The sequence below is a fragment of the Chanodichthys erythropterus genome, chromosome 19, assembly GCF_024489055.1.
Source record: "Chanodichthys erythropterus isolate Z2021 chromosome 19, ASM2448905v1, whole genome shotgun sequence".
Lineage (NCBI taxonomy): Eukaryota > Metazoa > Chordata > Actinopteri > Cypriniformes > Xenocyprididae > Chanodichthys > Chanodichthys erythropterus.
Window position 1 is genome coordinate 30,449,588 of NC_090239.1, and position 26,654 is coordinate 30,476,241.

At 35.0% G+C, this 26,654-nt stretch overlaps 1 protein-coding gene across 1 annotated transcript; it reads right to left on the bottom strand.

The window, feature by feature from the left end:
• Positions 1–28: 28 nt before the first annotated feature.
• slc4a1b (solute carrier family 4 member 1b (Diego blood group)) lies at positions 29–23,904 on the bottom strand. Its single transcript, XM_067368852.1, has 17 exons — positions 23,875–23,904; positions 20,430–20,610; positions 19,698–19,833; positions 18,094–18,160; positions 16,505–16,547; positions 16,175–16,359; positions 13,521–13,731; positions 10,474–10,677; positions 6,729–6,877; positions 6,438–6,632; positions 2,744–2,992; positions 2,331–2,420; positions 1,927–2,093; positions 1,206–1,447; positions 949–1,118; positions 643–816; positions 29–209 (listed from the first exon to the last, which is right to left on the bottom strand). Exons 2-17 carry the CDS (start codon positions 20,596–20,598, stop codon positions 129–131), a joined length of 2,532 nt encoding a protein of 843 aa, XP_067224953.1. The 5' UTR covers positions 20,599–20,610; positions 23,875–23,904; the 3' UTR covers positions 29–128.
• Between the last annotated feature and the right edge of the window lie 2,750 nt (positions 23,905–26,654).

Here is a 26,654-nt window from a genome sequence, read left to right on the forward strand (position 1 = left end):
GGTTGAGTTGGGAGTTGGGGGGTTGGAATTGGGCAACATTTTGTCAGAATTTTGTGCTGGCTGCACTCTAATTCTGTTGACATGAAAAGTCGATTGTGAAAAAATGAGTTTGGTCACAGGAAAAGTATCTATAATGGCATCTGAGATTCGGAATATACGTCCACTCCTGGCTCCTCTTCAAATGTTGCCTTGGAATCATCACCGTCAAGCTATTTTGAAGATACAAAGTACAAAGGAAATTAATTAAGATATGTTAAATGAATAGTTCACCTAAAACAAAAATGCTGTCATTATTTACTCATTTACATTATTTACTCTTCCAAATCAGTGGAACTGATAGTGGAATATAGCATGTAAGTCAAATGGACTATTTCTAGGGTGCTTTTTTTGGTGATCATTTGTTATTTTTTGGAGCTGTGGTTGCTATGAAGAGTTGTTGTATTAAAGGATTAGTTCACTTTGAAATTAAAATTTACTGATAATTTACTAACCCTCATGTCATCCAATATGTTTATGTACTGTTACTGTTTTTTTTTAACTTGAATATTATGAAAATGTAATGGTAAGTTCAATTCACTTTGTTTTCAACTTGCAATAATCCATTTTTTGTTGTCTCTGACTGTCATTGATTGTGCCACTTACATATTTCATCTCTTGCTCAGTGAAAAGTCGTCCAGTCATGAACATGCGCAGAGGGATGGTGAGTATCAGGATGAACGGTAGAGCCAGTGACACGGGGCTCGATTTCACCATCCACAGGACTGCCAGACACACAATCTGGATGGCAGTGAACACGTGCATCCTACTGGTGCTGACCTGCAGAGGGAGACAGAGACCAGGATCAATTGTTTTCATATGCAAAAGGCAACCAACCTCAAGAATGTAACATTTACAAGAAAGAGAATTTCGAAATGCAAAGTATTCCAACAGAGTAATGGTAGCACATACTCTTGTAGCATAAGGTTCATCAGGGTGATACTTTTTCGGAATAAGGAGGAGCAGCATTCGATCCCAAAGCTGAATCCCACTGAGGGATGTGATTCCCATGTAGAGGAAGATTCCAAACAGAGCCGTAATGGGAATCATTTTTAGAATGGGCTCCATGAGGATTGAAAGACCTAAACGGACAGACAGAGAAGATGCTAATGTACCTTTAGGAAGTATAGTACTGTAAGAACCAGAATTTTAGACGTATGTCAACATACCGACAAGCAAAGCCACTATTACTCCACTGACTCTCTGTTCCAGAACCTTCTCAATCTCAGGTTTTGGGCCCTTGCTCATGACAGTCAGGGCATTGGCATGAGATACGGATCGGACGGTTGCGGCACTCAACCAAGGAACGCCAAATATTGCACTCAGACCTCCCATGCTCACCAGGAGGAGAAGATCCATGTGGAAGCCAGAACCCTTGGCCATTTTTCTCTCTGGTTTACTCACAATTAGGCTTGAAAAACGAGAGACAAGTGAAAAGACCAGTTTATAAACTAAATTAGCATAGAAAGTCATTATTCAAAGAGTTTTTGTTCTATTTGTTCAAAGCATTGGTAGAATCTTTCATCTCCAATGTTGGGTCATCACACTGACCCAACCAGTCGCTTTCAGTTTCTGTCACACTATGTAATACTGCTCCATATAACTGTATATTTTACTTTATGTTGTAATGGCACAGAATTATGCATTAGTACGCAAATTGGGATTCTATAGATCCTTTTTCCACTAAAAGAACCTTTTGTGCAATCTTAAGATTCCATGGATGTAAATTATTCTTAATGGAACCATCAATGGCAAAAGAACCTTTATTTTTAAGCGCATGTGCAGCATTTTCACTGGAGTGAGGACAGAAAATTTATTGAAGCCTGATCCTGTCAGTTAATGGGGAAATTGATTGTACCAAATCATCTTCCTCCAGAAAACATCACTCACGTGGTGATCTGAGACTCGAGGAAGATGAGGATGAAGACCAACATAGCTGGAACAACGGAGGCGAACATCATCCACACAGGGAAGGGCTTGTGTTCACCCATAGGGTTGATTATCCAGCCCCGCATCTTAGGGTTGGACACCTGAAGACCCTTAGGCACTACCAGTTTCTGTGACACAAGTCAAAGGTCAGAGAGGTCAAGACAGTAACTTGACAAAATCCAGACAAGATTGGTTCTGGATTGGTGCCCTAAAAGTCTTTTCTGTCTATAAAGGCAGCCATTACCCATCAGAAACCTAAAAAAACAATGAATCTACTTATAATCTACAATGAAAATAAGATTTTTAATTAAATGGAATTCCATCATAATTCAATTATTTACACAAATACTAAATAACAGACATACCTGAGTGTATGTATCCTCAATATTGATATCGACAGCAACCATGAGGAAAATTGCAATGGGAACTCCAAAGTCACCAAGCAAACGTCGAATCTATGCATCAAACAGATCTTTACATTAATGGAACCTACTCAATGGAAAACCAGCTGTGCGTAGGTTACAGCTTAGCTTAGTTGTGATGTAAATGGCTTACACACTACTAAATAATTGCACCATTACATTTAGTTGAAACGTAACTCTATAAATAAACTAAACATTTACATAAGTCTCCAACCAGGAGTAAAAGCCCGTTCACAACATGGACGATAACTAGAATGATAACAATAAAGATACACTATAGTTTTAAAAACATTCTAATTTTAAAAGAATAAGAACTGGAATCGCTAAGAATCGCTAAGAACTAACAATCTATTTACCTTTCCTGGCAGGAATTTGCCATTCTTAAACATGCGTAGGTAGTATGCAATAGAGAAACAGCCAAACATGAGACACATGGACAGAAGAGCGGTGTTGGGATAAGGCTGGTGTTGAACGCTTCTCACGACAGATACATTTCCTGTAGCATTATCTAGGAGTCTCTGATAGTTGACAACTGAGTGCCAAGGGTCCTCGACCGTATTGTTTAAATGTTCGTAATTCAGGATAAGAGGGTGTTCTTTGAAAACCTAAAATAAAGGATGAAACAAAGAGAGAAAGGTATAGTATATTATTGTACAATATTATAGTATATTAATTCTTGAGTGAGCATCATCACAACTATGCTCTAGAAATTTAAAATACATAAATACAATTCTTGTCTTGTGCAGGCAGCCTATGGAGGGACAGAATGCTGTCAGATTTCATCAAAAAGATCTTCATTTGTATTCCGAAGATGAACGAAGGTCTTATGGGTTTGGAAAGACATGAGGGTGAATAATTAATGACAGAAGTTTCATTTTTGGGTGAATTAACCCTTTAAGTGGTTGTGTGACTGTGTTCTGGGTGCAACTTGCTAAGTGGTTATTACTTGTCCAAGATAAAAGACAAGACAAGTAATAACACTTCTCTCCTCAACAACCCATGCATTTTGAGGCTTGTAATTTGCCTTTGCAAGCACCATCAATTAATAATTCTGCATTAGAGCGATTAGTGTTGAAAAACCTTTGGAAGATATTAATTTTGAAAGTATGATCAAGTAAACTATTCTCTATAGGAGTAGGAGATACCAGTCATGATTAACCGGTAGAAATTTGTTAACAAGTAGAGATTTTGAACTATCATTTCTATCGCAGTTAGACTCACGTGACATTGCCATGCTGCATCGTCATGAAAGCTTATCGTTTGCGTGCATTTTTTCTGTTTATATGAAAAATTGGGTAGATTTAGCAATATAGTGGTTGTATGATGCACTGTATATAATGATGTTATGATGAACTATATGCCTTTCTCCACTGTTAAAGGGATAGTTCACCCAAAAATGAAAATTTGATGTTTATCTGCTTACCCCCAGTGCATCCAAGATGTAGGTGACTTTTTTTCTTCAGTCGAACTCAAATTATAATTTTTAACTGCAACCGCTGCCGTCTGTCAGTCAAATAATAGCAGTGGATGGGAACTTCAACTATAACAGTAAATAAAACTTGCTTAGACAAATCAAAATTAAAACCTGCGGCTCGTGATGACACATTATGTTCTAAGACACGAAACGATCAGTTTGTGCGAGAAACCGAACATTATTTATATAATTTTTACCTCTAATACACCACTATGTCCAACTTCGTTCAGCTTCCTGTTAGTGAGGTCAAAAAATGCGTTCTGGTGCTGGAAGTGATGTCTCGCCCATATACTTCAATGAGCGCGAGACATCACTTCCGTTGTCAGAGCGCGATCAGACCTCACTAACGGAGTTGGACATAGTGGTGTATTAGAGGTAAAAAATTATATAAATACTGTTCGGTTTCTCGCACAAACCGATCGTTTCGTGTCTTAAGATATCAATGTGCCGTCACGAGCCGCAGGGTTTAATTTGGATTTGTCTATGGAAGTTTTTTCGACTCTTATTGTTCAAGTTCCCATCTACTCTTATTATTTGACTGACAGATGGCAACTGTTGCAGTTAAAAATCATAATTTGCGTTCGACTGAAGAAAAAAAGTCATCTACATCTTGGATGCCCTGGGGGTAAGCAGATAAACATCAAATTTTCATTTTTGGGTGAACTATCCCTTTAAGGTGTTCAAAGCATTTCTAATGATACTGATTGTTAGAAGGCATCTGTCTGAATCGTGAACGGGAACATGGCTTGTGTAAAATTAGCAACACATTTTTAGCTGTTTGATAATAGTCAAGCAAAAGGCTAATCATATTAATTACCATTATGTGTCTGGCGTTGTAAAAAGCTATACAACTGTGCAGCGTTTACCTCAGTAAGTTCACAGAGTGGATCTTGAGCTCATGTGAGTGGAGGTGGGGCTAATTAGCATATTCATATATCTGAGTATAATAAATGAGGCAAGGGTGTAGAGTTACATTCAAGCTATTTTAAGGCTTGAAGACATTTTTTTTCACAGGAAAATTTTTTAAATGTGTCATTTTGGTGATCAAAGATGAGTTTTAAAGGTGCCCTAGATTGTTTTTTCAGGTGTCCCCTGAATGTGTCTGTGAAGTTTCAGCTCAAAATACCCCATATATTTTTTTAAATTAATTTTTTTAGCTTCCTATTTTGGGGCATCATTAACTATGCACTGATTTTTTCAGCACGGCCCCTTCAAGAGATGCGTTCCCTCTGCCCCACCAGCTCTCGACATACATCGCATAAACAAAGTTTACACAGCTAATATAACCCTCAATTGGATCTTTACAAGATGTCCGTCATGCATGCTGTATGCATGCTTCAAATTATGTGAGTAAAGTATTTATTTAGATGGTTACGTTTGATTCTGTGTGAGTTTGAGGCTGTGCTCTGTGGCTAACGGCTAATGCTACACTGTTGGAGAGATTTATAAAGAATGAAGTTGTTTAAATGGATTATACAGACTGCACGTGTTTAAAAATGAAAATCGCAACGACTCTCGTCTCCGTGAATACAGTAAGAAACAATGGTAACTTTAACCACATTTAACAGTATATTAGCAACATGCTAATGAAACATTTAGAAAGACAATTTACAAATATCACTAAAAGTATCATGATATCATGGATCATGTCAGTTATTATTGCTCCATCTGCCATTTTTCGCTGTTGTTCTTGCTTGCTTACCTTGTCTGTGCACAGATCCAGACATTAATACTGCCTTCCCTTGTCTAATGCGTCCAATGGGCTGGCATTATGCAAATATTGGGGTCATACATATTAATGATCCCGACTGTTACGTAACGGTGTTATGTTGAGATCCGAGTGTTTTCCGGAAGTCTTTTAAACAAATGAGATTTATATAAGAAGGAGGAAACAATGGAGTTTGTGACTCACTGTATGTCTTTTCCATGTACTGAACTCTTGTTATTCAACTATGCCAATATAAATAAAATTTTTCATTCGAGGGCACCTTTAAGGTATAAAATTATTGACTACAGGGGGACTTTAAACCGTTGAAGTTCAATAAGCAGCGAAAGCGAGCTCATTTCGGTATATGTGTGTGCTGTCTGAGAGATGGTTTCTGAGTGTAGTCTGAGAGACGCGCAACATGATGCAGCTGCTCATAGAGTGCGTGAGTACTGAACTGTGTTCTTTTTGTAGGTCAAATACACACACTTACATATGTCAAAATGCCTGTCTTTGCGAGTATCCGTGTAAACGTCATTTATGTCTTAAGTGAAAGTAAACAGTTGAGAAATAAGCCGCATGTGTATCAGTATATTAGATCAGTGCATTCGGTCTTAAAGTGCCAGCAGCCTAATATATCTGCTGCTGTCTATGTTTTTAATGTATATAAGATTTTGTTCATATTGCCCACCCCTATTTCGGTTGTCTTTTGCATATGATAACAGCTGAGCATGACCTTCTATCTCCGGTTAACTAAATTCCTAAAATTGAAATGAGCAAAAATGTTTGAATCCAAAAGATATATAGGAAATGGTTACATGAAGATGTAAAGAATTCAGCAAAACAATAAAATGGCAAATAAAGTGTGTACCCTGCCGAGTTTTGCAAAGGTCTCGTAGATGAAGATGAGGGAGATGAGGATGGAAAAGATCTCTTGAGTGAAACGGGAAATGAATCGGACCAGGAAGCTTCCTTCCAGTGCAACAATCACCACCACGATAACCACCAGCCATGCACCAACCCACACTCGGCCTACAATGTATTCAATGCCCTGAGACTTGCAGAACTACAGCCAGGAGGGAAAGCATGATGGGAGAATTTCAGTTACACAAGATCAATGCTGTATGTCAAATAAACAGTGTAAAGAGAGACAAACACTCACATTAAAAAAAGCCTCTTCAAACACCAGCAGCGGCCCAGAAAAGCCGATAACAAGTATAGGTTGGGCAGCAACCAGACAGAAGACAATGCCCAACACTGAAGTGGAGATCATCAGCTCCGACACACCCATCATGTTATCCACCTTATCAGCTGTGGAGAGAAGCAGTGCCAAATAAAAATGTATTCAAAAGTCTTGATTCGTGTCATTCTCTCTCTTCAAGCTTTGTTTAGAAAGGCAGAAAGAATCAGATTGATTGTGAGTGATCAGCTGAAAAACATGAAGACCCATGGTGATTTTTTTTGTATGCCACATTTTACATCTTTGAATTTATAGTTTGAAATTTCTGAACATTTAAAGGGTTAATTCACCCAAAAATTAAAATTCTGTCATTTATTAGTCACCCTCATGTTGTTCCACACCCATAAGACCTTCATTCATCTTCGGAACACAAAGTAAAGGTGGCATCGAACGTTTTTTTAGATGTAATATAAGTCTAAGGTGTCCCCTGAATGTGTCTGTGAAGTTTCAGCTCAAAATACCCCATAGATTTTTTTTTAAATAATTTTTTTAACTGCCTATTTTGGGGCATAATTAGAAATGCGCCGATTCAGGGCTGCTGCCCCTTTAATTGCTCACGCTCTAACCGTGTAAGTATTGTATTTATTTGGATGTTTACATTTGATTCTGAATGAGGCTGTGGCTAACGGCTAACACTACACTGTTGGAGAGATTTATAAAGAATGAAGTTGTGTTTATGAATTATACAAACTGCAAGTGTTTAATAATGAAAATAGCGACGGCTCTTGTCTCCGTGAATACAGTAAGAAACGATGGTAACTTTAACCACATTTAACAGTAACATGCAAACGAAACATTTAGAAAGACAATTTACAAATATCACTAAAAATATCATGTTATCATGGATCATGTCAGTTATTATCTCTCCATCTGCCATTTTTCGCTATTGTCCTTGCTTGCTTACCTAGTCTGATGATTCAGCTGTGCACATCCAGACGTTAATACTGCCTTCCCTCAGGGCTGATAGTGAAAAAAATTCCTGAGCCTGAACTTTTTTTCCTTGCCCCCCGAGAGGGTACTATGTATGCGACGCACTTTTAACACAACTTGTTGGCCCCTGGGCCCAAATATATAAACAGCCTAAGTATGTATAACCCTGATCATCATTATTGACAAGTGGCTCTTTTTTAGATATTTTCATATTTGCATTATGCCCTCAGTATTATTCAAGAAAAGACAGCATTTTCTTCTCAATATGTTCAGTGCCTACATTGACCTTATTAGCCCATCTTAGTACAATCACTGGAAGTAAATGCTGCAGATGCTACAGTCATACCAAGACAGGTCAGTAAGTGGCAATAATAGGGCTTTCCGTCGCTACCCACATCCTCAATCCAAGCCCAGCGCCATTTATTCTTTATGCTTTTATCAATGTCTTTAATGTCTTCCCCTGGCTTCATAAACATAGCCATGACTTACGTTTTGAGTTGAGAAATATGAGACACAATTGTAAACACCTTCGCGCATGGAGCATTGCCTTAACCTGTATCAATCTATTTGACAAAGACACGAGGCCCGCCCCTTAACTACTTCTGATTGGCTCATGAGTCGTTGAGCGTTAAAGCTGCTCTCTGACCTGCGCATCTCAGATCTAAATGACAGATGAATACGACGACATATAGTGCCATGTTAAAAAAAAAAAAAAAAAAAAAAAAAAATCTAAGTTTCCGAGATTAAAGTCGAAACTCCGAGATTAAAGTCGGAATATTCAGAGAATAAAGTCGAAATATCTAACCTCTGCAAAAAATAATAATAATATTAATAATAAAAATAAAGTCGGAGAATAAAGTCGAAATGTTCCGAGAATAAAATACTTTATTCCGTGCGGAAACAAGGCTATGGTTGTGACGATGACGCGCTTGATTTATTAGCCTATGTAGCCTACTGCTGTTCTGTTTGCATAGACAGAACATAGCAAAACGTTTAGATATCGTTTCAGCTATTAAAACAGTTCCGTTTTGTATGTATGACACATTGATTCCTTTTTCTGTTTTATTAAGTTCAGTTCCGCAGTAAAGAGACTTCTGCAGATTTCGTTTGTCTGTAAATACACGGTGCGCTGTCATTCATGATGAAAATAAAACTAAATGTCATTCTCCATGATTTCAATGAATAATCCACCTGGTCAACATAATGTTTTATTCATTGATTTTTAATTGAATAATGCCTATCACTTGAAACAGTTTTGCTGATTTGTATTTATTAAAACGATGTATTTTAAATTTATATTAGTCTACATCAACTTGTATTCCTTGTACATAACAATGAATGTGTCGGAGGGTAAGGGGATATTTGAATTATTTATGAATAAACTAGTGTATTCTAAATCAGTGACGCAAGATCCTTAATAGAAATCTCCACTTTGACGCGAGAAATGCATCTTTACAGATATAATGAAAGAGTTTTTGGTTTGATTTGTTTTATTTCGTTAAGCAATAATTTAAATCTCTCCATCTATGTATTTGATGTCGGTAAGGCATGTATTGTTTTGAGGATAATTCGTTTCCACTGGATAAAAAAAGTGCAAGTGACGGCTCTGGCGCCTCTGTATTGCATTGTGCAAGCTTCCACTCTCCGCACAAACCAATGGATATGCGCCTATACCTTATTTATATCTGACGAATAAAAAATCTTCCCATTACAACTTAATTAATAAAAACAGAAACGAAATCACTGCCATACATACAAAACGGAACTATTTTAATAGCTGAAACGATGTCTAACAGAACAGCACATATTCTCTTCTGTGCTTTTAAAAACAGACATAAACATTAGACAATCTTTATTATTATTATTATTATTTATTTATTTATTTATTTTTTAACATGGCACTAAAACGCCGCAGTAGACCAATATAACCAGAACCTGATTTTTTTTTTTTTCCCGCAGCCACAGTAGCCTACGACGGAAATCCGGCGTGGTGCCGGAACGCTATCACCCCTGCTTCCCTTGTGTAATGCCTTGAACATGGGCTGGCAAATGCAAATATTGGGGGCGTACATATTAATGATCCCAACTGTTACGTAACAGTCGGTGTTATGTTGATTTGCCTGTTCTTCTGAGGTCTTTTAAACAAATGAGATTTATATAAGAAGGAGGAAACAATGGAGTTTGAGACTCACTGTATGTCAAAATGCCAAAGTCACGCCCCTCAGTGGTGAACCATTGAAATTTCGAAACACTTATGATGTAACAAAGCCTTGTTTACTGAAATCACGTGCCTTTCACGTTATTATAAAAGTCGTTATTTTGTTTTTTGGTGCTCAAAAAGTATTTTCGTTGCTTCATAACATTAAGGTTGAACCACTCTAGTCACATAAACTTTTTTAAAATATGTCTTTAGTAGCTTTCTGGGCATCTGAAAATGTTAATCATCTTGCTGGCAATGGAGACCTCACTGAGCCATCGGATTTGATCAAAAATATAAAAATTTGTGTTCTGAAGATGAACAAAGGTCTTACAGGTGTGCAACGACATGAGGGTGAGTAATTAATGACAGAATTTACTTTTTGGGTGAACTAACCCTTTAACGAAATTGAATGGTTTTTCAGGCATATATTTAGATTGTAAAATTGCAGCCTCAAAATTCTGATGCTTGAACTTCGGTCTAGGTTTGGGACTTGTGTGCAGTGTGAATGAAGTTTTCTTTCTGGCAAAACACACATACCAAGGAGACCTCCGAAGGTGATGGCAGGTGAGAGTGCAGCAAAGTAGATAAAGATGATGGCAGCAACAACCTGAGCATTCAAGGCATCAGTGATGTCACTGACGTAGTGTTGGTATCGTCTCTTCATGTCTCTGATCATGCCACCGAACGGAACACCAGTACGTGCTAGTGGATCTTCTGGAGGGGGTCCTGAGGATTTTGAAGCTGTTGGAAGATAGATTAGCATTAGAAATCTGTGCTCAGTTAACAGTAAGATTAAAAAAAAAAAGATTTTTAGCATTAATTTACAGTCAGTCATAAGTAAACGCCAACAAGGCGATCATGACCCAAAGTGGAGGTGTCTTATATCACCCAGAAGGTTATCACATTGCCTGACTGTAATTAATGGACCTGAGCTAACATGAATTATATATGTGCACAAATTTAATTTACATTATTTCCAATTTTCATTATTTATTTATTTTTTTTTTTTTGGTTAATAACTATGGTCAGTGCAAATTCAATCAATATTTCACTTTTTTTTTTCAATACTTCTGAATCCAATGGTCACACGCTTCACAAAAAAATTTTTTTCGGGAAATATTTCTGTCATTTTACATTTTCTAAAAGCTACCTTTTCAAAATCATCCTAGACTGTAGGTCCAATTTACACACAATTTAAAATGTATACCATCTAAAGATAATCCTGCCAAAAAGTTATTCTTAAAATTGGGTTTCATTGAGCATTTACCACATATGTGACCCTGGACCACAAAACCAGTCATAAGAGCCAATTATTTGAAATTGATACATCAAAGCTGAATAAATAAGCTTTCTATTAATGTATGGTTTGTTAGGATACGACAATATTTGGCCGAGATACAACTTTTTGAAAAATTTGAAAATCTGGAATCTGAGGGTGCAAAACGCCTTTAAAGTTGTCCAAATGAAGTCCTTCGCAATGCATATCCACTCACAAAAATAAATTTGATATATTTATGGTAGGAAATTTACAAAATATCTTAGTGGAACATGATCTTTACTTAACATCCTAATGATTTTTGGCATAAAAGAAAAATCTATAATTTTGACTCATATTTATTGTTGGCTACTGCTACAAATATACCATTGCGACTGGTTTTGTGGTTCAGAGTCACATATGAGCCAATGAAAATGTTGGGTGTGGCTTGTATTAACCAATGTCTATATCTTCTCTGGGACATGTCCAAGCTTAACTAAACTAAGTGACGAGAATTCTTTTTGTGTGCCAAAAAAACGAAATAAGGACTTTTCAACAATATTTAGTGATGGGCGATTTCAAAACACTATTTTGAAGCTTTACGAATCTTTTTTTTTGAATCATCGGTTCAGATTGCATATCAAACTAATAAAGTCACATGAACCACTGAAATTTCGAAAGACTTATGATGTAACGAAGCCTTGTTTACTGAAATCACGTGACTTTGATGCTCCAAACCACTGTTTTGAAACAAAAGATTTGTAAAGCTTTGAAGCAGTGTTTTGAAATCACCCATCACTAGTTTCACTAGTCATCACTAGTGAAAAGTCGTTATTTAGTTTTTTTGGTGCACAAAAAGTATTCTCGGCGCTTTATATTTTTAAGGTTGTACCACTGTAGTCACATGAACTGTTTTAAATACATCTTTAGTAGCTTTCTACGCATTGAACGTGTTAATTGTCTTGCTGGCAATGCAAGGCTTCACTGAGCCATTAGATTTTATCAAAATAACTTTATTTTTGTTCTAAAGAGCAGGATGAAGCCGGATGGATTCTGACTCACTGTCAATGTTTTTATTGTTCATCTGCTGGGAAAAATCTTTCTGAAAGTGACTCCAATTATATTGTTTCAGTGCTGTTATTGTGGTGTGGACTCTACGGAAGAGGATTAGGGCCAAGCAATAATAAAAAAAATAAAACCATCTCGAGATTATAGTTGTTAAATTTTGAGAAAAATCTCGTTAAATTTTGAGAAAAAAGTTGAAATAAAATGTTGAGAATAAACTCGTTAAATTTCGAGAAAAAAATAGATACATTTCGAGAAAAAGGTTGAGATAAAATGTTGAGAATAAAGTCATTAAATTACGAGAAAAATGTTGTTAAATTACGAGAACAAATTCATTAAATTATGAGAAAAATGTCGTTAAATTTTGAGAAAAAAGTCTAAATAAAATGTTGAGAATAAACTCGTTAAATTACGAGAAAAAAAAACTCATTAAATTTAGAGAAAAAAGTCGAGATAAAATGTTGAGAATAAACTCATTAAATTATGACTTTATTCTCAACATTTTATCTCGACTTTTTTCTTGAAATTTAACGAGATTTTCTCATAATTTAACGAATTTGTTCTCGTAATTTAACAACTTTTTTCTTGTAATTTAATGACTTTATTCTCAACATTTTATCTCTACTTTTTTCTCGAAATTTAACAACATTTTTCTCGTAATTTAATGAGTTTATTCTCAACATTTTATCTCGACTTTTTTCTCGAAATTTAACAAGTTTTTTCTTGTAATTTAACGAGTTTATTCTCAAAATTTTATCTTGACTTTTTTCTCGAAATTTAACAACATTTTTCTCGTAATTTAATGAGTTTATTCTCAACATTTTATTTAGACTTTTTTCGCGAAATTTAATGAGTTTTTTTTTTTTTGTAATTTAATGAGTTTAAAGAGAAACGAAGGTCTTGTGGGTGTGGAACAACATGAGGGTGAGTAATTACTGACAGAATTTTCATATTTGGGTAAACTATCCCTTTAAAGTAGTTTTAGACTACTTTTAGACTACAATTATATCCCATAACATAAGAATTGAGGTTTCAACTGCTTGAACCCCTCATCTGCTTATAGTTATTTTTTTTTATTACTCTTATGCAATTATTTATCATCATGAATTTTGTGTTTGCCAGTAAACACTTGAGTTTTTATTCAATTAAGTAAAATATTGATCTAGTGCATATGCCCCCTTAGCAGAAGAACTGTTGGAAGTATGCCCATATACAGTTTTCATATCCTTTAATCATGGGTTGTACTTGGTGTATGTGTCCTTACGCTTGCGAGGTTTGACTTCCAGGCGGAGTTTGGGGTCAGAGGGGCGGAGTTTCTCTTGCAGTAGTCTCTTTTGGAAGGGGATGAGTGATGTTAGCATAGACTCATCCTGAATCTCAGTGGGCGGAATCACAATGCAGCAGTCCATGAAATCTCCCACGGCATCAGTCAGCTCCCGGTCACTCTGAGCCTGGAAAGCTGCTTGGTTAAACACCTGTGTGTGAAAGACAGATGTAAGAAAAACATAAAATGTGCTGTTTCTCATTTATATCTTTAATCTTCAGTTTGGCCTATTAAGATGGAAAGATGATTGTTTTGTGGTTCACATTCTCCTTTTTCCTAGCATGCTCTGGGGCATGAATAATTAATATGGTTGCATTATTAGACCACTCCCCTTTTTACATTGTTGTAGATTTTGTTGTCATATTGGTTTTCTATTGAAACTTATAGGTCATGTTAAATATATTTGTAATTACACATTTTTAATGATGAAGTTGCTATTGAGTACATTGAAAAATATTTTAACTTTAAAACACAACAGTTAAAATTATATCAAGTACATGTGCTTTAATATGTCAGTCAACACATCAAAATAAGTGTACTTCTTTAAAGCATTAAAAAAGATTAATACATGATGATATAATTGTACTTTAAAGTAAAACTTTTAATTTGACATGATTACAAAGTGCACTTTTAAAAGTGTACTTAAAAGGAATAATTGACCCAAAATTTTGTCATCATTTACAAACCCGATTCCAAAAAAGTTGCGACACTGTACAAATTGTGAATAAAAACAGAATGCAATGATGTGGAAGTTTTTAAATTTCAATATTTTATTCAGAACACAACATAGATGACATATCAAATGTTTAAACTGAGAAAATGTATCATTTTAAGGGAAAAATAAGATTGATTTTAATTGATTTTAAATTTCATGGCATCAACACATCTCAAAAAAGTTGGGACAAGGCCATGTTTATCACTGTGTGGCATCCCCTCTTCTTTTTATAACAGTCAGCAAACGTCTGGGGACTGAGGAGACAAGTTGCTCAAGTTTAGGAACAGAAATTTTGTCCCATTCTTGTCTAATACAGGCTTCTAGTTGCTCAACTGTCTTAGGTCTTCTTTGTCGTATCTTCCTCTTTATGATGCGCCAAATGTTTTCTATGGGTGAAAGATCTGGACTGCAGGCTGGCCATTTCAGTACCCGGATCCTTCTTCTACGCAGCCATGATGTTGTAATTGATGCAGTATGTGGTCTGGCATTGTCATGTTGGAAAATGCAAGGTCTTCTCTGAAAGAGACGACGTCTGGATGGGAGCATATGTTATTCTAGAACTTGGATATACCTTTCAGCATTGATGGTGCCTTTCCAGATGTGTAAGCTGCCCATGCCACACACACTCATGCAACCCCATACCATCAGAGATGCAGGCTTCTGAACTGAGCTCTGATAACAACTTGGGTTATCCTTGTCCTTTAGTCCGGATGACATGGTGTCCCAGTTTTCTAAAAAACACTTCAAATTTTGATTTGTCTGACCACAGAACAGTTTTCCACTTTGCCACAGTCCATTTTAAATGAGCCTTGGCCCAGAGAAAATGCCTGCACTTCTGGATGGCTTCTTTTTTGACCTATAGAGTTTTAGCCGGCAACGGCGAATGGCACGGTGGATTGTGTTCACCGACAATGTTTTCTGGAAGTATTCCTGAGCCCATGTTGTGATTTCCATTACAATATAGCATTCCTGTATATGATGCAGTGCCGTCTAAGAGCCTGAAGATCACGGGCATCCAGTATGGTTTTCCGGCCTTGACTCTTACGCACAGAGATTGTTCCAGATTCTCTGAATCTTTGGATGATATTTTGCACTGTAGATGATGATAACTTCAAACTCTTTGCAATTTTTATCTGAGAAACTCCTTTCTGATATTGCTCCACTATTTTTGCTGCAGCATTGGGGGAATTGGTGATCCTCTGCCCATCTTAACTTCTGAGAGACACTGCCACGCTGAGAGGCTCTTTTTATACCCAATCATGTTGCCAATTGACCTAATAAGTTGCAAATTGGTCCTCCAGCTGTTCCTTATATATACATTTAACTTTTCCGGCCTCTTATTGCTACCTGTCCCAACTTTTTTGGAATGTGTAGCTCTCATGAAATCCAAAATGAGCCAATATTTGGCATGACATTTCAAAATGTCTCACTTTCATCATTTGATATGTTATCGATATTCTATTGTGAATAAAATATAAGTTTATGAGTTTATTCATTTTCTTTTTTATTCACAATTTGCAGTGTCCCAACTTTTTGGAATCGGGTTTGTACTCACCCTCAAGTTGTTCCAAACCTGTATGAGTTTCTTCCTTCTGCTGAACACAAAATAGGATATTTTGAAGAATGTTGGTAACCAAACAGTTGATAGGCCCCACTGACTTCCACAGTATTTTTTTTTCACCATACTATGGAAATCAACGGGGCCCATCAACTGTTTAGTTACTGACATTCTTCAAAATATCTTCTTTTGTGTTCAGCAGAAGAAATAAATATAGGGAGCACTTAACATACTGTAGAGCTCTTTTTAAATTGATAGACTCATGCTAAATCTAAATAGGTAACTGTTGCAATTATTTGTTTTTCCTGTCAGTTCTCTTACTTTGTCAGCTAGTAGTGCTGCCATCGCTCGGCCGCACTCACGATAGTCCATGTCAATTGTGGATGGGCCAATCAAGATAAAGATGAACCGCACAGGCACAGGAGCTTCCAGAGCCGACTCCAGCACCACAGCATCCCGTAAGCGCACAAATGCTACTGTAGGCCTCTCCAGGAACTCCAGAGCACCTTACACACAAACACACAAAATTAAACACTGTCAATGTTTGCTAACAGAAACACATTAATTATTTAGTAAGTCTCACTTTTTTTGGAATGTAAATGATATAAGTGGGATTATTTATAAAAACACAGAAATTGATATTATCCTCACCTACGAGCACCATCGAGGCTTCTGCACTATCAGCTGTGTCCCTCTTTGGTTGAGAATATAACCACATAGTCAAAAAATATCAAATGATAAGTCATTTCATTCAAAACCAAGAAAATAAACAATAGATGCAATGTGTTGAGGCTAGTTCACACCAAAGACGATAACTTTATTAGCGTTCACACCAACAGAAGATATTGTTCTGTTCATTTTAAGCTCGCGCTGCAGTTTTGTTATCTGCTGCTTTAAATACTCAAGCTCTTTAAAGCAGGATGGATTCTGATTCGCTGTCAATTGTTCATCAGCTGGGAAAAATCTTTCTGAAAGTGACTCCAATGATATTGTTTCAGTGCTGTTATTGTGGTGTGGACTCTACGGAAGAGGATTAGGGTCAAACAATAATAAAAAAAATAAAACCATCTCGAGATTATAGTTGTTAAATTTTGAGAAAAAAATAGTTAAATTTCGAGAAAAAAGTCTAAATAAAATGTTGAGAATAAACTTGTTAAATTTCAAGAAAAAACTTGTTAAATTTCGAGAAAAGGTTGAGATAAAATGTTGAGAACAAACTCGTTGAATTTCGAGAAAAAACGTGATAAATTTCGAGAAAAAGGTCGAGATAAAATGTTCAGAATAAACTCATTAAATTACGAGAAAAAACTTGTTAAATTTCGAGAAAAAAGTTGAGATAAAATGTTGAGAATAAACTCATTAAATTACGAGAAAAAAGTCATTAAATTATGAGAAATTTTTTTTTAAATTATGAGAAAAATGCCATTAAATTTCAAGAAAAAAGTCAAGATAAAATGTTGAGAATAAACTCGTTAAATTACAAGAAAAAAAACTTGTTAAATTACGAGAACAAATTCGTTAAATTATGAGAAAAATGACGTTAAATTTCGAGAAAAAAGTCGAGATAAAATGTTGAGAATAAACTTGTTAAATTACAGGAAAAATATTCTTAACATTTTATCTCGACTTTTTTCTTGAAATTTAATGAGATTTTTTCTCGTAATTTAACGAGTTTATTCTCAACATTTTATCTCGACTTTTTTCTTGAAATTTAACGTTTTTTCTCGTAATTTAATGACTTATTTCTTGTAATTTAACGAGTTTATTCTCAACATTTTATCTCGACTTTTTTCTCAAAATTTAGCAAGTTTTTTTCTCGTAATTTAACGAGTTTATTCTCAACATTTTATCTCGACTTTTTTCTTGAAATATAACGATTTTTTTCTCCTAATTTAATGAGTTTATTCTCAACATTTTATCTCGATTTTTTTCTCAAAATTTAGCACGTTTTTTCTCGTAATTTAATTAGTTTATTCTCAAAATTTTATTTCGACTTTTTAATTTTTTTTTATTTTCTTTTTTCGAGTTTTTTCTTGAAATTTAACAACTTTAATCTCGAGATGGTTTTCATTTTTTATTATTGCTTGGCCCTAATCCTCTTCCGTAGGGACTCTGATATTCTTTATATAATGTTTTTTTGATCTATATCTTTATCTTTATTGTTAGAGTTATCATTCTTGGTGTGAAGAATTAACTTTATAGTTATGCTCAGAACATTTAAAACAAGAAAACATGCTCACTTTCTCTGTTACAGAGAATTTCTGCATCTCCAAGCCTGAAGTCAGAGGCTGGGTCTCTACTGACTGACTGGAGAGAGTAAAAGAAATGAAATTAAAGCTTTTAAAGGTGAATTGTTCAGGGTGACTACTGCTTTCAACACTACACACACTACTAATTCTAAAGATAATGAGGCTCATATGAGTCAAATTCACTGCCACGATGCTATTCTGTTGTCAGTGGATGCTAAGGTCTTCTTCTTCTTCTTTTTTTTACGCAAATACATCATAAAAAACACCCAATATAAAGTGGGACCATCATTTTTGTAACTGTTAGACAGGTATTTGAACAATGTCTTGTATTTTTTTCTTGAAATTAGGAATGCAATGGTACACACAAATGACGTATCAGTACATACCTCAGTTTTGAAGTCACGATACAGACAGGGGAAAAACAACTTAAAATTGCTTTTTTTTTCCAAAATGGAAATAATCGTGTGACTTTAACATTTACAGATAAGAATGCAATCACAAGATGTAAGTTACGTGCTGAGGAAAACAGGTCTCAAATACATTAAGCAGCACATATCTGACAGGAGGAGAAACCGCTTTAGTCTCATTTAGGCCACATAAGAAAAAAAAAAATCATGCTTTTGTAAATTATTGTAATGAGATGAAAAGTCAAAATTATGACATACAAAGTCATATTTATGAGTCATATTTATGACATTAAAAGTCTAAGTTAGTATGTCATTTCGACTTATTTCATAATTGCGACTTTTTATTTCATAGGCTAATTATTACTTAGCATATCCTAATAATGACATTTTATGTCATAATTTCGAAGTTTGTCAATTTTGACATAATAGGTAAAAATTATTAATATGTCAAAATTGTTTTATGCCGATACCAATAGTTATATATTCTTGAACAAAAAAAATCTCTACCAAATAATGCTGCAAACTATACAGGAAACCCTGGTACACTGTAATATTAGAGATAACAATTAACAACAGAGGTTGTGGAAAAGGATTCATTAGAACTGTCTGTGCACTAGTCCAGATGGGTGTGTGATCACACTAGTGTGTCCATAAGGACACCTGAGGCAAGGATTCAGTTTCCAGAATTTAATGGAATGATTAAGATTTTGACAGCACAGTCAGACCACAGGGCATTTCTTGTTCAAACGTCTCTGATAGCGGACACTTGTATAGATGTGGTATCTTTCCAATGACTCATGTAAATAAACATTCACTTTACAGAAAATTATAGTTCAGCGTCAAAACACTTAATGCTTCTCTCTCTTCAGCAGGCTAACACTGGCTGACGTCACACAGTAACAAGCGCGCTTATTGGCTGTGCCTTCTTAGCAGAGGTATTATATTTTATGCATCTCTAATAATTTTGACTTTTCATTACATAATTAAGATTTACCAAAGCATGATAGGAAATGGGCTTACAAGCACATGAATTGTGCACTTTTTCTGCAGCAGCTTGCTTTGTGTTCTCTGCTATTTTTTTTTTTTTTTTTTTTTGATGCATTTGCAGCCATGTTTAGTGAATGATTGCAAACAATTATTTGACACTTTTTAGTACTTCTTTATGTGTAAAACTTTTGTGTGTAGTACCTCTGTTGGTGCATTAATGCTTGAAGAACCTTATCTCTGTCCCCTGGCTGAATCTGCCTTTTGCTAACTAGGGCATCCACAATCTTCTCAATAATACTGGAGAGCATCTTCTCCTCTCTGTCCAGCATCACCACTCCTGATCCAAGCAAAAACCATGAAAAAAGAAGTCAATGCAAAGGAAAGAGTAAGGCAAAAGAGAAGATGAGGGCTATGACTGAGGCTGAGCTTTACCACAATAAACACAAACATATGGCCAAAGCTGAGGAGCACAGGTAGAGCTGGTTTTACGGGACACTAACTATCTACTACCATCTCATCTGAGCATGTGCAGTGAAGTTACATTCTTGCTCACATTCCACGCTTGCTAATACCCATGCTAACCTTCTGACCAAATGTCAGGACAGGACTGAGACTAGAATGTGAGTGTAGGTTAATCTTTGGGAACACTTCCGGAACTGTCATTTATAAGCCATAATCAAGCATACATATACCTAATTCTTAATATATTAGTACAGTAGTTTTATGTACATCAATACAGTATTACAGTATATTAATATTTGTTAATGTTAGTTAATAAAAATCCAGCTTAAGCATTATATAGTGTTTGGTAGAGTGATAATGAGACAGCTTTGACATAGGAAATGTGAAGCTTAATGTAAATTAAATGAATTATATTGTATATAACTACTAAAAGAGGTGAGCTGAGGTTTGACTTCACAGTCACTCCCTCACCTGTGTTCATTGTCCTGCGTAACTGCACCAGGCTCTTTAAGGTGAGGTAGGAGATGTGGGAGGGGCCCCAGCGGCCCGCCTCAACATCATAGGTCTCTTCATAGCCCACCCATCTGCCTGTCTCCTGCCAATAGCTCTGCTGGTTTGGGTTCTTCACCGACTCGTTCATCTCCACATAAGTCTGACGACAGATGACAGTAAAATGACACAATAAACAGCTCTGCTAACTATCATATAGGTACGCTAAGCATCACAATGAATTTAAATGCCACATTGTTTTTTCATGCATACATGTACTCCATCTAACACAAATTCTTAATGATTGGTGACCAGTGCAGGTAGATTACTTACAAATTGTAGTCTAGTACTGAATACAAATTACATGATTAAAATTGTAATTAGTAACATAATTTATTACATTACACATTTAAGGTAATATAATCTGACTACTTTGATTACTTTTAGATTACTTTTAACCTAACTTGATTATAACATTGATTTGAATGGTATAATAATATATATTAGTTTTTTTTTTTAAAGGAAAATGTAAACGTATTTTAAAACATAATACAATCTAAATACAAGTATTTCAGTTTTGGAGTTTTTGGAGAATTAGATACTATCCAGCTCGGTTAGTGACTAAGAATGATAATAAAATAAATAATTATGAAGCATTTGACAGGCGAATTCCCATGTCACCAATCATGTTTTCTCATCATCATTTTGAAATTAAGGTTATATATATATTTCTAAATTAGCAATTTGGGGTGTTAGTATATATTTACTTATTCTCTTTGACATAAAATACAATTTATTGTGATACATATTTTTTTATGTGTAAAACCATTAAATTAGTTTATGTCTCTTAAACTCCAATCCACCTTGTTACACTGGTGCTATTTGCCCTTTAAAATCTTAAGTGTATGCTCTAAATCACATTACTTACTAGAAGTGACACCATTTCCTTGGAGGGAAAGCAAACTTACGAGCATAAACATTTCTCTCTTTTCCTCATCTAGAATACAATTTTTTTTACAATTTTTACAACGGAAATGATTCAATCAAAAACTTACTTTAGCTCGATAATAACTTTTTCTTAGAGCTGCTGTAAATCCAAAACAATCTCTGTATATTAATTTTCCTATTATCACTGTGTAGCAGCTTTGAAACAATCTGTATTGTGAAAGTGCTATATAAATGAAGATGACTTGACTTGACCTAGAAGACTTATCTGGCGTAAAACATAACATGTCCACCCTGTTGTCATTTTTATACCAGGCATTAAAATGTTTAATTATTTTTAAAATACATTTTATATCTGTTAAAATTCTTCATGAATGTTAATTTTCTGCTAGCATGTTGTTCTTTCCAAGCTAATAGGCTTTATTAGCTTAAAACGTCCACCTTGTTAAGGTCCACCCTGTTACACATTGCATTGTCATGTAACAGGGTGGACAAATTTTCTCCCTCTGATAAGACTAAGAAAATAATTTAATTTTAATTAAAATTAAACAAACATGCTCTGTCCAAAATCCACCAAACTGTAGAATGTAAAAAAAGAATTGTTGGTTTAACTTTAAAAAAGTACATTTCCTGGTTGGCTTAATTTTGAGTTCATTGAAATTAAAAACTTTGAGTTAATACAATGAAGGCGATTGGTTTGTACTAGAAGTGACATCATTTCCTTGGAAGGAAAGCAACCTTAAGAGCATAATGATTTCTCTGTATGGAACATCCTGTATGGAACAACTCCATGTTATTACTTTTTAGTGAATTGAAACAGTGAGATGTCATATAACATCCTTCTTGTTCTACTGGTTGTTATAGTTCAAAGCAGAGATGTAGACAACTTAAACATGATGGCTGGACCTCTGGTATGACAGTATTTGTGTGTGTGTTTCCTGTCCAGTGATGACTGATAAATTAAAGTTCATGTTTACCCTCCAAACATCAGGAGTGTGAGTGCTACAAGGCAGACTGCAAATGTGGAAACTTATCAGTAAGCGTGTCTGTCTGCTGTCATATTAATCAAATCAAATCAAAGTAACTTTAGAATCATGGTGAATTGTAAGGAATTGGAATATGGATGCTTACCAGACAGTGTTCTTTATTATTGGTTTTGATGTTCACATTCAGAGCAGCTAGAAACAGTTTTGGGGGTAACGCATTTGTATGTAAGTAACGCAAGTTACATAATCAGATTACTCTTTTAAAGTAACTAGTAACTAGTAATAAGCAATGCATTACTTTTTACAAGAAAATATCTGCATTACTTTTTCAAATACACAAGTAATGCAAGTTACAAGTTACAGCTTTCCTAACCACTTGTTGAGGGAAATGGGGAATAAGGTGTAGATGTGTTCGCTGTGTGAAGATGATGGTAGTTCTAGAATAAATGTGAGCATTTACTCATCTCACTTGCACAAAAACAGTCAGTATTCCTCAAAATTAATAAAAACAGTGAAAAGCAAACTCAGAATGGTACACAAACCTGCAATAATTACATTTGTTAAATGACACAAATATACTTTATGCATTTAATCTCACTTTATTGACCAGTGTCTTTGCTGCTGACCTTCGATGATCCAATTCAACCATACTAATAAGCATAAATAATGAATGACTTTAGATAAACATCACATTTGTTTTTTCTTTCTTTATTTTCTCTCTCTCTCACTCTCTCTCACTCTCTCTCTCTCTCTCTCTCTCTCTCTCTCTCTCTCTCTTTTTTTTTTTTTTTTTGATGAATGTTGAACTTTCTTCTCCAGTGTCCTGTTCTTCTGCAATACAGAATGACTGCACCACTGAAAGGTTTGTTTGAGCTGCACCATCTACTGTACAGGCATGTATTAACATGCAAACAATACTTTGATCTGGCAAGGCTGCAATAATTTAAAATGTACAATACTTAAACTGTTTATCGACTTATTAAAGGCTGAGAATTATGTTGCCGTTGTACCTCTTGAATGATACATTTAGCCACTAAATGTGGTCTGTGGGTCTTTTTAAGGTTAGTTTGTGTTGACCTTTGTACATAAGAAGTGTGTAAATAAAATATGGCATGAGACCAATAATTTCAGCTCATGCAATAATTTGTGCTATTGTTTTTGTGCTCAAACTGTTGTGTAGTCTAAAGTGCCTTCACATTTTTAAGTCATCATTTATTCTATTTGCTTAGTTATATAGCAATTATAAGTGTAACTTTGTAAAAAGTAATTTTGTTCTATTCACTTCAGCATCCAAATGTACAATTCATTGTAAAATGAAAATATTGATTTTTTTTATTTAATTGCATTTTCTATTTTGAATAGAATGTTTCAAATATTTGATAAATATCTATAGCAGTAAAGCGCAGTTTAAAAAATTAAATGAAAACATGACACATATGTAAAACAATTTAAATCAACATAATTAAATTGCAGTTAAAAACCAAATTTGCACTTACCTTAAATATTCTCTGACCCTACGGCTCAAGCAATATTCTCTGTCATAGACCCTCACAAAAGTGCGCAGACCTTTATAAAGTCTGTGTACACCTACAGCAATCAGACACACCTCTATACACATTCTTCTGTACATACACAGTTAAAAATGCCTGCAGACATTTTCTAATCAAATCATTGCATTAGATTGCAATCTAATCATTGCATTAGAAAACAACATTTTATTGCAAAAAAAAGACAAAAAGTGTTATTTGTATTACAGATAGCTTATTAAAAAAGTATTACATATAGGCTATACTTTTTATAAATCTAATATACTTTTTGAAGTCGTTTTATGTACAGGTTCATATTTGACTTTAAACACATAAAATTATTCAAATGTATCCATATCTCTTTTTGTCTTTTTCTAAATAAAGACGATATGTTCTTGGACTCACCCATAATATTGATGCAGTAAACAGTATGTCTTGATAACTGTGCACTGGTTGAAAAAATCCAGTCTGTGTGTGTGTGTGTGTGTGTTTTCTCTGTATCTTATCATACTTATAGAGCCAGTGTCACCTACACACACTCTAGTGACACTAGTTTCCTCTCACCTTCAACATCTCTATGAACAGTGCACTGCCTGAGGAAGATTCCCCTCCTCTTCATCTCTCGTCCCATATCTTTGTCCATAAAGGCTCACAGGGTAAAGACTCGGGTCATAGCATCCATTAGGATCTGGGCAGGCCTGCATGAAAACAACTGAGAAAGTTTTATGTGTCAATAAACATAAAAATAACATTGTGCTTTAGCAAAATATAGTTGAAATACAAAACAATGTTTAAATAAAAAACAAAAAGTAATGTATAATACTATTAGTTTATTGAATTACAAACATTATTATCAGGATATATATACTGTATATTTTGCCTGAATAATTGAATTATTCATTTTAATGACTTATTTTGAAAAGTGGGAATTGGTAATAATTAAGAATGAACAGGTGCACTTTTGTATATTTTATTCATGAATTTTGTATTGTGCATTTAGAAAGAGTTTGGTTAGGGTATGTGCACAATTTCCAACAAAAACAACTCATGTTGGAAAATATTTGTGAAAAAATGAAGCAGCATCACATCTCCCTTATAGGGATGAGTTTTGTGATAATTCTTTGCATTTTGAAAAATGCATTTTATGATAGGAAATGTAAGCAAAAGTACATTTTCTAATATATTCTTGTAATAAAATTAAAAATACTTGTGCTGTGTTTACAGCATATATTTAACGTATATTCTACATATGATTTGGCCAGTATTATATAAACATAATAAACATGTTTTCTTATGCTCAAGTCACTTATGCTCATACCAGGCTGCATTTATTTGATGGCAAAGATTATTACAAAATATCTGTTTTATACTTTAATATATATTTTAAAATATAATTTATTCAATAAACAATTAATTCTCAAGGGACACATTTAGAATGTACAGTACAACATGTACAGTAGTGCTCAAAAGTGATGTCCGAACTAGGAAATTGGCTTTTTAAATTAAATATTTATTAAATATTTTGTATGCATGTTGTGAAGTTATTCCTGAAGTGTAAAACTAATGTAAACACTCAATTGTATCATTTGTCATGACGCAATGAAACATACAAAATTGTACCAATTTTGCACTCATTATTTCCAGCCTATAAATCATTAAATCACTATGTGGCAAGTACAAACCCGATTCCAAAAAAGTTGGGACACTGTACAAATTGTGAATAAAAACAGAATGCAATGATGTAGAAGTTTCAAATTTCAATATTTTATTACATATTTAATACAACATAGATGACATATCAAATGTTTAAACTGACAAAATGTATCATTTTAAGGGAAAAATAAGTTGATTTTAAATTTCATGGCATCAACACATCTCAAAAAAGTTGGGACAAGGCCATGTTTACCACTGTGTGGCATCCCCTCTTCTTTTTATAAGTCTGCAAATGTCTGGGGACTGAGGAGACAAGTTGCTCAAGATTAGGAATAGGAGTGTTATCCCATTCTTGTCTAATACAGGCTTCTAGTTGCTCAACTGCCTTAGGTCTTTTTTGTCGTATCTTCCTCTTTATGATGTGCCAAATGTTTTCTATGGGTGAAAGATCTGGACTGCAGGCTGGCCATTTCAGTACCCAGATCCTTCTTCTACGCAGCCATTATGTTGTAATTGATGCAGTATGTGATCTAGCATTGTCATGTTGGAAAATGCAAGGTCTTCCCTGAAAGAGACGACGTCTGGATGGGAGCATATTTTGTTCTAGAACTTGGATATACCTTTCAGCATTGATGGTGCCTTTCCAGATGTGTAAGCTGCCCATGCCACACGCACTCATGCAACCCCATACCATCAGAGATGCAGGCTTCTGAACTGAGCGCTGAAAACAACTTGGGTTGTCCTTGTCCTCTTTAGTCCGGATGACATGGCGTCACAGTTTTCCAAAAAGAACTTCAAATTTTACAGTCCATTTTAAATGAGCCTTGGCCCAGAGAAAACGCCTGCGCTTCTGGATCATGTTTAGATATGGCTTCTTTTTTGACCTATAGAGTTTTAGCCGGCAACAGTGAATGGCACGGTGGATTGTGTTCACCGACAATGTTTTCTGGAAGTATTCCTGAGCCCATGTTGTGATTTCCATTACAGTAGCATTCCTGTATGTGATGCAGTGCCGTCTAAGGGCCCGAAGATCACGGGCATCCAGTATGGTTTTCTGGCCTTGACTTTTACGCACAGAGATTGTTCCAGATTCTCTG